Below are 12,986 nucleotides of genomic sequence, written 5' to 3' on the forward strand. Positions count from 1 at the left end.
CCCTCTCCTGGAGAGCAGTGCGCGGCGGTGGCAGCGATGTCGCCCCTTGCCCTGCCCCCTCCTCGGCCGCCCTCCGGGGAGGCAGCCCGGGGCTGTCCGGGAGGTCCCCTCGGGAAAGCGGCCACCAGCCCCAGCCTCCCCAGCCCTGGCGTTTTCCTTGCCACCTCCGCCCTAGGTGCTCGGGGTTTGCAGGCTGTTCAGCTGATTTGTTGCTAATAGCAACCACACGACAGCGATTTGCAGCCTTTTCTGCTGCTGGTGCCTCTCGTTACACCTTCTTCTGCAGACCGGGATATCGTCGTCTGCCTGCTGCGTGTCCCCACCCCTCTAACCACAGCAGCCAGGGACAATGGTGGGGCAGGAGGACGGGGCGGCCGCGGGGCGAGCGGCGGGATCCGCCGGGCATCGCGCAAATTTGGTCCTTCCAGATCAAGAGCTAAAGATCGGCCAGCCCCCCCGCTCCGCGCCGCAGCCGCGCAGGCTCCGCGTATTTTGCTTTGTCTGGGAGCATTGTTGTGAGCTGCCAGCGCCCGCAATCCTACCGGCATGGGGGGGAGAAGCGCTGCTGGGTTTACATATGTAGATGCGGGCAGCGTTCAGCTCCAAGCCGACACACACCCTCCCCCGGAGCAACAGACACAAAGGAAGACCTCGTTCCTTTCAAGTCCCCAGAATAAATTAAGCTCCGGCTTTCAGTTTTGGAACGTCCCAAAAATATTTGTCTTTTTTTTTTTTTTTCTTTTTCTTTTTGTCCTTTTTTTTTTTTTTTTTTTTTTTTAATGGCACTGCACAAGCGCTGACGTTCCGCAGGAAACCAGAGGTGTAACCATATGCACGTGGTAATAAGGGCTCAGCCCTATCAGCTAATATTTCCTGGTCTCACCCTGCAAAGCAACTTGAAATGTTTTGCCCTTTTCCGGTTTATTTATGCCTTATAATATTTGTTCTGTCTTTCCTTGTTGCAATGGCGATGCACCGATCTCCACTAGCCAAATCTATACCGTTTACACGTTTACGGTTACAAATGTCTGCTCAAATGCCAGCGTCGTCCACTTAGGTGAAGAAAAAGGAGAAATCCTCTTTCTAGTGCGTTTGAAGTGCTTCGACGTTTCTGTCTTCATCTCACAGAACTAATTTACTCTGTCGGAAGGTCTCACAAACTAAACTCGCCACCGAAAATCCGGAGAGGGTACCCCAGAATAGCGTGAGTCGCTGGAGCCTCGAGCCAAAGCTCAGGGAAAAACAGAGGGGACTCTCCACTGCCACAGTCTCTCTGACAGAGTTTTGGCTAAAATCAGATGTCAAAGCCCTATTTAAATTTGAGAATTAAATTATTCAAAGATTCAGATGTTAAATTTTAGTAGAGGCTATACACAGAGTTGGAGATCCCTCACTCAGTACACTCTCTTCGAGAGAGCACTTCAGTTCCCTACATCCCATTCACTTCCACTAACCTTTCCACGCTTAACCTCCCCGCTATCAAAAGCTCAGCGCTTTCACCTCCGATCCGCGGGAGCGAGCGGCGGAGTTTGCGCGTTGCTCTTCCCACCAAACGCGCTCAGTCCTGTAAGCACGGGACTAAAAAGCCCTAATTTCTCTAACCCTCTGAATACCTGCTGAAAGCCTTGAAAAAACTTGCCAGGCGTGTGGCAAGCGGAGGAATCCCTCCAGAGGCAGGCCGGGGGCGGCTCCGGCTCCAGCCCGGTTGGCCCATAGCCCCGGTGGGGCTGTCCCGGTGGCCGCCCCGCAGCCGGTGGGGAAGACCTCACCGTTTACTGAGCGTCGCACAGTTTCAAGCCGCAGAGGAGCAGCGCCGGCACCGCGAGGGATGAGCCGTCGAGGGGCGCCGAACCCGGCCCTGGGGCTGCCACCCAGCGCTCTTCCAGCCGGGGGGGGACTTGCAGAGGACCCGGCCCCTGCCCTGCGGAGGCTGAGCCACCTGTTGCCGCGCACCCGCGGGGACGGGACCGAGCCGGGACAGCCCGTGGGAAGCCCCCCCGGCACCATTCACACCCCCCCAAAAAAACCCTCCAGGAGCAACTTCGTCCTTCACCGGCTTGGGGAAAGTATTTTCCCGTACAGGCGTACTTCCGAGTGAATCAAAGGCTGAGATGAAAGAACACCCACCAGACAGCGAAGGCACGTTATTAATTTGGATAATTGTTGCTTATTCCCCTGGTCTCCGGTTTAATTTTTAAGCTGACGTGTGCAGTAACGCAGTCGTTACTAACACCACCCGCCTAAGGATACACGTTTCCTACTAATGAGCACCCCAGCAGCAGGCAATGAAGTCTCACAACTACGTCATTTCCATAAATGATTTTCCGTCTTCAGTACTTTTGCGAGAACCGGTGACATTTCCGTAGACCGCATTTGCAGGGTGTTTATTCCTCATTATTATTATTAACCATGTGAACAGGCTCTCAATATCAAGCAACGAAATGTAAGAGCAAGTTTTGGAGGTACTCAGGGTGCATTTTGTTGTTTCACTTATCCGAGAATTAGACTTAATTAGACAGATAAATCAATTTATCTGTAATCGACACATCTGCGCTTTTTTTGCCCCACTTTTTTTTTTTTTTTTTTTTTTCCTAAAAAAAAAAAACCCTCTGGAAGTAATTCATCACCGCTTGTTTATTTTTTTTTAATTTAACTTAAGAACAGAAATAAGTATAAAGAAATGTGTTTAACAGCTGTTCCCTTCTCAAGTACACATGGTGATAATTTCCCAAAATATTTTCTGTGGCGAACGACCTTCTCACCAATGTGATTTAATTTGTCTCACTTATCTGTAAAGAACAGCACGTCGCCTGTTTTGTTTGTTTGCCTCAAGAGAGGTATTTTTCGTATTAAATAATCCTGGAAACGCATGGCTCATTTTAGACCACGATATAGTTTACGTTCGCCCACCTCGTTTCAGCTGAGAAAAGCCAGAGATGATTTATTAAAATTAGACGTCTTTCTTAAACTTTTTCAAACTTTTAAGCTGCGGCTGAAGTAACTTCAGCCATTCATGTTTAAGCTACGAGACAAAACTTCACACTACCTATCAAACAGTATGTTTGTACGGTGTCGGTCATCTGATTTTGTACATTTAGATCTTTGCAGAACAAGATACCAGCCTATGAAATCCTGAAGCCACTGTGCATTGAAGGGTGGCTACAGAAAGAGACATATTTTATTGAAACTATGGTTTTCTGCTGTGGATCACGATTTGACTTGGAGCAGCCTGATCGATAGCAAAGCTAACTAGTAACTTCGTTCACAAGCATCCCGCATCTTGGGAATCGCCCTCGAAAGATACTGGAGGAGGTGTAGACTCTATTTCCATTCACATCCTGATAGCTCTGATTTAATTTCGCGGTCCCACCGTTCGCATTAGTTGCTCTACAGACCTCCAAGGTTGTGTTTACTCAGAGATTCAACGATGCCTTGGCCGACAGCTTACCAAGAGAATTATTCGTAAATACTCCTTGCAGCCGGAGACGCCGGGATGGGAAAGGTGGAAGGCAGTGTGCAGTGCCTCACTTACCTACCGGAATGAAACCTTGCTGGAAAATAAAATATTAAAAATTACTGTTCTGGTGCACACGCATAACTAGTACCTGTGCTTGGCAAGGTCGGGGGGTTGCTGCCGGACCGCTCCCCGGTGCCCCTTGCTGCGCTACTGCCCCCTGCACAGCGAGAGCAAACGCTGCGCGGTGCAGGCAGCTCCCGGCGCTGCGCGGGTGGGTGCGCTCGGGGTTGTCCTTAAGTCTGTGCGCGGAGAGAGCAAAGCCTTTCCCTCCCGCGGGGACGGCGCTTCTCCTGCGGCACAACTCCCGCGGCTCCCGGCAGGGCTCCCCGCTCCGCGCCCGCGCTGCCCGCTCCGCCGGGTGGGCGGGCGGGGGCTCTGCGGCCCGGCGGGGGGCAAATTTATTCCCCGTGCGGCGTGAAAAACTCCGGCGTGGGCCGGGGCGGCGGGCGAAGGCGATAGCGGAGATCCCCGAGGAGCATCGCAGTGGTGGTAAGAAAGGGAAGAGAAGAAAAAAAAGAAAAAAAAAGAAAAAAAAGAAAAAAAAAAATCAAAGGACCCCCCTCCCCGAAGAGTAAAGGCGCCGCGGGGTGCGGTGGGGGCAGCTCCGGGAGCGCTAGGGCTGCTCTTCTTTTTCTTTTTTTTCGTCCTTTTTATTTCTCCCCCACCCAGGGAGCGGAAGGGGGAGCGGGAGTCGGGCTGGGGCACCCGGAGGAGCTGTCGGGCCGTGCGTGGGACTCAGCCGGGGCGGCGGGGCTCTTCTGCCCTGCCTGCCAGGCCCTTGGCAAGTTGCGCGGCAGCGCAGCGGGACAAGGCAGCTCTTCGGCAGCGGCTGGCCGAGCGCGGCCCGCGGAGCTCCGCGCCTCCCCCCGGTGCAGCGCTGGGGCCCGAGGGCCTGCACCGAGCAGCCGGGGCGGGGGGCAGCCCCTCGGCGGCCCCGTCAAGCCGCCGCCCGCCCGTCCGCGGCCCCACCGCTGCGCGGAGCGGCGCTTCCCGTGGAGGCGCACCGGCGGGGCGGCCGCGGCGCCGCTCCCAAATGACAGCGGGGACGGGCATGACCCGGCCCGGCCGCCCCGCCGCCAGGCGCCGCCCGCCTGCGGGACGCGGAGGAACAGCGTCGGCGGCCCGCAGGGGACGAGCCACCGCCGCGGCGCGGGCCAGTCCGCGTACTGAGCCCGTCCTGGAGCTGCCGAGGGCGTCAGCTCCCCGCGTAGGGTGGGCGCACACAGCTCCTGTGTACGTTCATGTGTAACTTCGTGCGCCCACATGCCCGCAGGCACATCCCCATGCCGCGGTGCGTGCGCTTGCGGTGCAGAGGCGTCACGTCCTCTCTCCGTGCGCCCCCGCGCACCCCTGTCGGTGTTTATCCCCCCCGCCCCTGCAGCGATACACGCAGCACACGCGCGCCACGCGCAGCCCGCCCGGGCTCTGTCCCGTCGCCGCCGCACACGGCCGGGGGCCGCGGAGACGAGCGGGCTCGCCGGCTGCGCGGGACGGTGCGCGGCGGGCGGCCGCGCTGACGTCACGTGGTCCCGCCCCCCCGCAACTCGGCTTCCGCCCGGTTGCCAGGGCGACGGGTACACAGTGCGGCCCTGCGCGGGCGCGCAACTCGCGGCGCCGCCGCCATGAGCCAGAGGCAGGTTCTGCAAGGTAGGCCGGGGCGGCTGGGGCCGGGGCCGGGGCCGGGGCCGGGGCCGGCGGGGCGGCCGCTAACCCGGTGCCCTGGCGCTGCCGTCCGCAGTTTTCGAGCAGTACCAGCGCGCCCGGACGCAGTTCGTGCAGGCGGTGGCCGAGCTCGCCGCCCGGCCGCAGAACATCGAGGCCCTCCAAAACGCAGGTACGCGCCCGCCGCCCCTCCGCCACGCGAGAGACAGCGGGACCGGGTGGTGCGCGCCCACGGGGCTTCCACGCCGCTCCGCTTGACGCCCGACGGTGGGGGAACGGGGGGATGCCAGGGCGCTTCCCGGCCCCCGCCCCCCCCCCCCGCGGATTTGGCCTCTCCCCTCCCCCCGCCCCGCGGTGCCAGGACGAGCTTTCTGGGGTCCCTCGGCGCGGGGGGAGGGTGAATGACGGTCGTCGGCTGCCCGGGCGGGGTGCCCTGGGTGGGGGCAGGGCTGTCTCCGTGTTTGTTTTGAGACAGATGTCTCTGGCTGTGACCTCGGAACTTACTTTATTTCGGGGAAAATGTCTCGGGATAACCCACTTCTTCGTTTACTTCCTCGTGCTTCCGATACAGCTCTGTGTAAAGTACAGAAAACGGAATTCCCGGTGAAGCCAGCTCTGACTTGCCAAGAAAAGCTTTCTTTAGAAGTAACTATTTTTATACTAGCTTTACAAGTTGTTCCTAAATTCTTCCGTGCTTTTCGCCAGCAGATTGCTCGGTTTAGGAGGGATTCGCTTTTGTTATATTGCTGCCATGGGATGTCGTGAACTAAATTGAGCATTTTTAGAAACAGGAGCTGCGGGAGCACTTCTACCAGCTGTTGTGCTGCTGGCATCTGGCAGACCCACTCTGCTTGGCCAAAGTTCCTGAGCTTAAAAGAGGAGAAAGGTGTGCTCAGTAACTGATTACCTGAAAGACAGCTTGGAAAAGTGCTATACATTGGTAGTTGTTTTACCCTATAGTATTCATGAATTGATTGTTTTGTTTTGTCTTGATTTTGTTTTTGATGCTTGTTTCCCAAATCTAGTGGAGCTGTCAGTCTTTTCTGAGATACACTGGGACCAGAAAAACAAACAAAAAAGAAAACCAATCATATAAATACTTTCAACTTTCTGTTATTGTATTTACAGCTATTTATAAATGTGGTTTTATTGAAAAAATCTATCACTTAAATTCTTGCTAAAGAAACATTGCCTGCTGTCATTTTCCATTAGCTTTAGGAGTCAGGGGCTCCTTGCAGGGTTCTTTGGTTGGAGCTCAGACATTGTCAAGATTTAGTCTTTTTCTGGCTGAAGCAGAAGGTAAAATTGCTGTGACTTGACTTTGGACAAAATTGAGCCCTTAAAATGTACTATAGCCTACTCTTGTATAATTTGCCTCCGTTTATATTCCTGGAATATCTAAAATTCAGACCGTCAGCAGTGAACGACCAATGTTCAAGGAATTGTTTGGTCCTGTTTTTAGAAGTCCTTTTGATAAATGCTTTGTATCTTACAAGGAAAATAAATACTAATTTGAGACTTTATTCTTTGTGGAGGTGTCTCTGGACACCATGCTAACATAATGGAAGGTGGAAGTGTGTTTAAAAAGTAATTCTTTACTACGCTATAAGCCCTGCTTCTGTGATACTAAACCAGGTACAAGCCCTGGTATTGTTGCAAATTAGGAGACAGCAGACTGCAGCATGGAGGGGAGCAAGCGGCCGGGGTCAGAGGTGGGAGTTTCTTATGCTAGCTTGTCTGTAAAGTACCATTGTTGTGGAGACTCCTATGTATGACCTGCAAGGAAAACTGGTGGGAACTGGCAAGCTGGAAAGAAGGTCAGAGAGGGCCAACAGGAGACCTTTTTCCCAGGGCATCTCTCTTCTGAGGCTTCTGTATCTCATCAGGCTCTGGAGCTGCCTTTCCCACTGAGCAGAAATCCCAAAAGCGGTTGTAACCAGGGAACTGGAATCTGGCCCTGGACTTTGACACGTTTACAGGCACTGGCACTGGCTCTCCAGTGGTCAGGAATGTCCTGGGGGTTAGTGCCTGGGAGCTAAACGGTTTTCTGGTGGCGGGAAGTGCAAGCAATGATCAGAGAAATTCTTTTGTCAGAACAGAGAGTTTTCCAACTCTGTAATTGGTTTTGGTAAGGTTGTTCCTTATGATTAAATACTACAATGCATAAAAATTGCAGGATTTGTTGTTTGAATGTTTCATTAATGGCTACTTGGGAAAAACAAAACAGACCTCCTCCAAAACTCCTGAACTTTCTCTGTTTACTAAATATATACTTGGAACAATGACAGACAATTGATTTTTCAAATCTCGTTTCCGGAGGGCTGCTGACGAATGGGAGAAGCTACTGTGATAGTAACAATTTTAAACATGTTCTTTAAAAAGCAATTATTCATTTGGCAGCTACAGCTCATGAAGTTTGATACTGGAATGCATTATTGAGCTCCACACCCAATCATTCCTCCAAAATTTAAAATCCTAGAAACAGACTATTTTCAATTATACCAGCAGGTGAACTTGAGCTGTCTTTCTTGCACTGAGATTTAGGCAGCTTTCTGTCTTTTAGAAAATTCAAGAGAAAATCTGAGCTGGTTCTACTATGTTTCTAAGAGTGGTAGTCATGGAAGGCATAATTCTTTCTTCATCTGCCTTGTGAAGTACAGCACTGTGTAGATAAATAGTCGCTTTGAAATAGTATTTTATTTTGATTTTTTTAAAGGCATTTACAAATCAGCATTAATAAATGTATCAAAATAAGACTTGAATTACTTCTGGATGTTCATATTTGTATTCTCTCATAGTATGAATTAAATTTTTGTTCATTTATTTTGAGCTTGTGGTGATGGGATTGTTGCTTTTAATTTCTAAGTTACTTAAGGATATTGTTGGGATTAAGAAACAGTTTAGTCTTGCAACTTGGCCTTTGACTGTAAAGATACTACAAGATCAGCTCTTTAACCCCTTTCTTGGGGCTGATCACGTTCTTAAGCATTATGTTGTGGAAGTTATAGGGAAAGCTGAGTCTGGAACATGGAAAAAGAAATGTGAAGCTGTGTGGCCTGGCAGTGTGTGTGTCCCCATGGAGCTCTGTGTGCTGGGACCCTGCACGCCTCTGTTCCCTTCTTGTTGCTGCTGGGGTATTTTTGTCGTCTCAGGCAGGTAACTTCAGCTTCTGTTCCTCTGCCTTACCTGCTCACTGGCCAGTCTACAGAGTTCCAGGGAAGTTAAAAAATGTCAGTGTAACGGCAGACCCTTTCCCAGTGAATCTCTTCCAATCGTCCTTCCACTCCATCAGCCCGCAACCCCGAGCCCAGGCCTCCTTTCCATTCTGCCTGCTGTTGAGCTACCTCTGAGGTCTTGCACTCTACCGTACAAGCCATACTTCAGGACCCAGTCCTCTCCTCCTCTTTTACCTCTGGGCACCCTCTCCTGTAGCTGTTCCTCACAATTGGTGTTGGCAAGAGGCTGTACCTTGCATCAGACTAGGGCTCCATTGCTGAGCCTTGGGCACGGCAGATTTTCCCCTACTTCATAGTCTGGTTTTATGCAGGTAAAGATGATGTCAGGAGCGCTAGTCCTGTCCCAGCTCCAGAGCTGTTCCACTGGTGACAGGCTTTAAAAGCTGTATTTCCAAATCTTTGGAGTAGTTTTGGGAGTCTTTATTTTGAGAAAAGGCTGTTCAAATTTATTTCCCTCATCCAATTACAGTGAGTCTTTTTGCTCGTGCTTTTCTCAGCTTCTCTTTCTAGTGTACATACTTTAGATGTACCTGTTTTGAATGTGACAGTTGGACCCTTGGCCTTGCATAAGGTGAATCAGACTTTAGAAAGGGATTCCAGGATGTTCCGCGTTTTAAATAATACTAAAGAATGCGCTCTGATAGCACAGTGCTTTGTAGAAAGCCTGCTGGGAGCGTAGGGTGTGTAGGGAGGATGGCTGTCGAGTTAGCAGAGCAGAAAAAGAGCTGCTCCCTTGAAGCATCTGTGTTCTTGCCCTGTCTGGACCTTGCAAGTGGTTATGCATGGACAGGCTCCAGTGCCCCCATATAGCCAGTTGCAACATTTGGGTTTATGCACCCTCGCTTGTGAAGGATGTGTTTACTTTAAAAAAAAAAAATAATAAAAAAATTGAGTTAAAAGCTTTGCTGAGCGTTAGTGGGAGAAGAAGCAGGAGAGGAAGTATGTGATGTTGCATGAAAGGCAAAAGGCTATCTTTGGAGTTGTAGTAGATCAAGTGAGGAGAGTGGCTTTCCCCAAGGCTTGATGACATGCTGGTGCCTGATGAAGGGAAGAAGGAGGCTGTGTGTTAAGGAAACTACCAGAGAGAGGGCGGAGAAGTAGAAAGTAAATGCCTGTCTTTTTCTGGAACTCAAACTGAAAGCTCGACTGCTCCAGGGTTCCTCCTCTTCTCAGCCTCCTGGCCTGTTTGGAGGAGATCAGCAAGTAAAACTTCAAAGCCGGTATTTGTTAGGAACCTCGGTCTCATCGTAACAAGTGGCCATTAAAATAAGCAGCTCCTTGTGACCACCTTGGTTTTGGTGTGTCTGTGAAGGATTGTGTGGTAGCTGCTAACTAGCCCCAGGAGGGGCATTCTCAGAAACTTAGCCCTCTTGGAACAGGATTAATTCTGCTTCGTTAATGCAGACCCTGTGTGTGAAAGTTCTCTCTCTCGCTATTCTTCTGGGAAATCTGTTTTAAATCTCCTACTTAAAAGTTGCTGCTGTGCTGCTTCTAGGAAAAGGTGGTTGAAAGATAGGGAGTTGGGGTGAGGCAGAAATAAATTTCCATTTTATTTCCTTGTTAAATCAGCTGGATTTGACATAAGGAGCCCTGAAAAATCAAGGTGATATGATATTTGAGTGCTAATGTTAGCTCAGCGAATGTTCTTAGTGTAACAGGTGGCACACAAAGCTGAGAAAGACAATGCTATATTTGATCCAAAGCATAAATTAGAAGGACAGCGCCTTCAAGATAAGAGTGTGTCCAGAGACAACATTATTGTAGAATGACTTTTTTCCACATCTACATTTTTAATAAATTTTGGTTTTGAGGATGGAGAATAGGGTAGGAGTGGTCATCTTCAGGTGCAGAAATGGAGAGGATTTAAAATGTAGAGTGATGTTTCTCTGACTTGTGACTATTCCAGTTTGACAAGGATTTGGTGGGGGTGGGGGGAGAGTAGAGGGATTCTGCATGACTTCCAGGTGGTTTTCCCCAAGAAATCAAAATGACCAAATGAAGATTGGTATCTCCAGAATAGTGACTGTTTGTTTGGCTACAGAAACTTGGAATAAAAAAACCTTGGAACCTGCTGCTGCCCTGAGTGGGGTATTTTTTCTGGATAGGCAGCAGCCAGCACTTGCTTGCTAAAAGTGCATCAGGCCTGTGCACCACAGCTCCCCTTGAGAAGTGTGTGTTAAGGGTGATTCAGCTTCTAAAATGTGTCATTCTTTGAAACAAATCTGAGTGGGAAACTGAGGACAGAAAGGGGAATCGTTCCTTGCCCAAGGTCAGTCAAGGTTCTGTGATACAAGAGAGGGTATTTGGCAGTAATTCTTTGTTACTCTGTTTCTCAGTTGCTAGTGGGAACACTTCCAAAACAAATCTAGTCCAATGGTCTAAAAGCCTCATTTTGTAGTTTGCTTTTTGTGTTGCTGCCTTTGAATTAGAGTTAATGAATTTCCTACTTCTGTCACAACAGCCTTATTTAGAAGAAGACCAAAGAGTTCTCCTAAAGACATTACTACTCCCTGTTCTGTATGGCCCTGTTCACTTGAGTGAATGGTAGAGGTAAAAGGAAGTTGTTGTAAGGTTCTTACCTATTTTCCTGCTGTAAGATAATGTTAAATAAATTTGAATTTGATTCAAAATGCTGATAATCCTGGCTTGGGCCTCTTTGGAAAAGAGAGGTAGACTTTGCTGTAGACAGGACAGTCAAAAGAAAGGAAGAGGTCAAGTAGAGGAGCTCACCAAATACAGCCGTCTCTGAGAAAAAGAGCTGGGCTCAGACAGGAAAGCTTCCTCCTGTGTCAGGCACATCTGTCCTTTCCATCACTATCTTCAAAATTCATAGAAGGAAAGGTGGACATCTTGGTTTTCCTATAGGTGTTTTAGTGGACACTGTATAATCTCTGTGTATCTGTTTTCATGCTCTCAGAATTAGTTATTTATTTTTTCTAAGTGTGAAGAAAGAAATACTCTGTTTGCTGAAGATGTAGAAATCATGACAATGGTGAAAACTCAAGCAGTTGGTCATGCACATTAGTCAGAGGTGGTGGATAGCACCTCGATGCAGAGAAAGGAACTGGTTTTAGAGAAGGTGGGAAGTAGAGGTAGGAGCTTTTAATTGTGTTCAATGCACAGGCATAATCTAGGCCTATATACTTCTCTAATTTCTCAGTTAATTTGATGTCAATGTAAGGCTTGTACAGCAACAGGAATTGATTTTTCTTTTTCTTATTCCTCCAAAGCTCTTGTCATGATAATTATTTGTTCACTGTCTTTTCTCACAATCAGGCATCACTTTGGGAAAATATAGTCTCCTTGAGGATCAGCACAGTTTCTATTATTTCTAAACCTTTTCCATCCATTCCCTGTTCCTTTTTCAATCCTGTTTTAGCATCTTCAACCAGTAACTCCAATTTCATTTTCATCTCTTTCCTCAATTTCAGTTTCATCAGCTAAAATAATCTGCAGTAGAACATTTTGTGCCGACACTTAAATGTTATCACCAAGCTTTACATCATTTATACTACCGTGAAATGAATGGTATTGGTCATGGGGAGGCATGCTGCTTGGAAGCATTTTGAGGCTCAAGGCTGTTTAGGCTATTCTAAAAGTAAAATCTGTATCAGCTGATCTTGAAAATACAGATGATATAAATCTCATATTTGGGACAACTCAAAGCATGTGTATATGTAAACTTTCTTAAACATGGTTTTACATTTTGCAGTGTCTAGGTATGTCATGCAGGCCAGAAACAGGTCACGTGGTCTGGATCTAGCTCATGGGTTCCTCCTGGGTAAGGTGATTCTAGTCTGTTTAAACGTCACTGGATTTTGAGACCATCACCAGAATTAAACTGTCTGTGACATCCTGGTTGAATGTCTCACTTGGCTCTTGGCTTTTCTAGGGTCAGGACACTGCACACTGAAGAGTTCCTTTCCCTCTCTCCCAACCACTTCTAACAGTCTCTTTAATATCAGTAAAACTAACTTTTTCTTTTTCTTTTTTTTTTTTTTTATTTATTAAAGAACCTTGTTTTCATATTATCTCAAGTTACTGTTTCAAATGTAATGTCTGTACACTAAATACAAGTGTACTACTCCTAACTGTTCTTGTTTGCTGTAAGACCTTTGGTGTAAATAGTCAGAACAGCATGAGGTCAGCAGCTGTTTGACCATACAACTGATGTTAGAGGGGAGGACAAGAAAATGCCCTCCCATAGAGAGTGCAGGTGACTTGCTAGATGATAGCTCGCTGTAGATGATATACAGGGTTGGCCCCAACTCACACATTTATTTAGTTTTACTTTTAATTTGTCATATGAAGTACTTAGTGGATTTTGATATGAAGCATAACTTGCTAATGAGACCATACCTGCTGTTTGGGAGAGTTTGTGAGAAGATGTGATGACCATGTTCTGAAGTAGTGATTTCTGCGAAGTGCTAAATGAATTCACATTGATCTTAACAATACTGGAGGGTCTAGCTTTTGTCTGTTGGTACAAGAGGCCTCTTTTAGCTCTCAGTGGCTTCGAAAGAAGTGCAAGCAAGCTCCAGCTATACTACAGATCTATTTCCATAGGTTCT

At 48.6% G+C, this 12,986-nt stretch overlaps 1 protein-coding gene across 1 annotated transcript in view; it reads left to right on the top strand.

The window, feature by feature from the left end:
* Nucleotides 1–5,139: 5,139 nt before the first annotated feature.
* SPAG6 (sperm associated antigen 6) overlaps nt 5,140–12,986 on the top strand; it is a 33,687-nt gene continuing 25,840 nt past the window's right edge. The window contains exons 1-2 of the mRNA XM_086466754.1: nt 5,140–5,164; nt 5,256–5,351. Coding sequence (XP_086322880.1) covers nt 5,140–5,164; nt 5,256–5,351 — 121 coding nt within the window. The remainder of the gene's footprint in view (nt 5,165–5,255; nt 5,352–12,986) is intronic.

This window comes from Leptosomus discolor, chromosome 6 (assembly GCF_034619465.1).
Source record: "Leptosomus discolor isolate bLepDis1 chromosome 6, bLepDis1.hap2, whole genome shotgun sequence".
In the NCBI taxonomy this organism is placed as follows: Eukaryota; Metazoa; Chordata; class Aves; order Leptosomiformes; family Leptosomidae; genus Leptosomus; species Leptosomus discolor.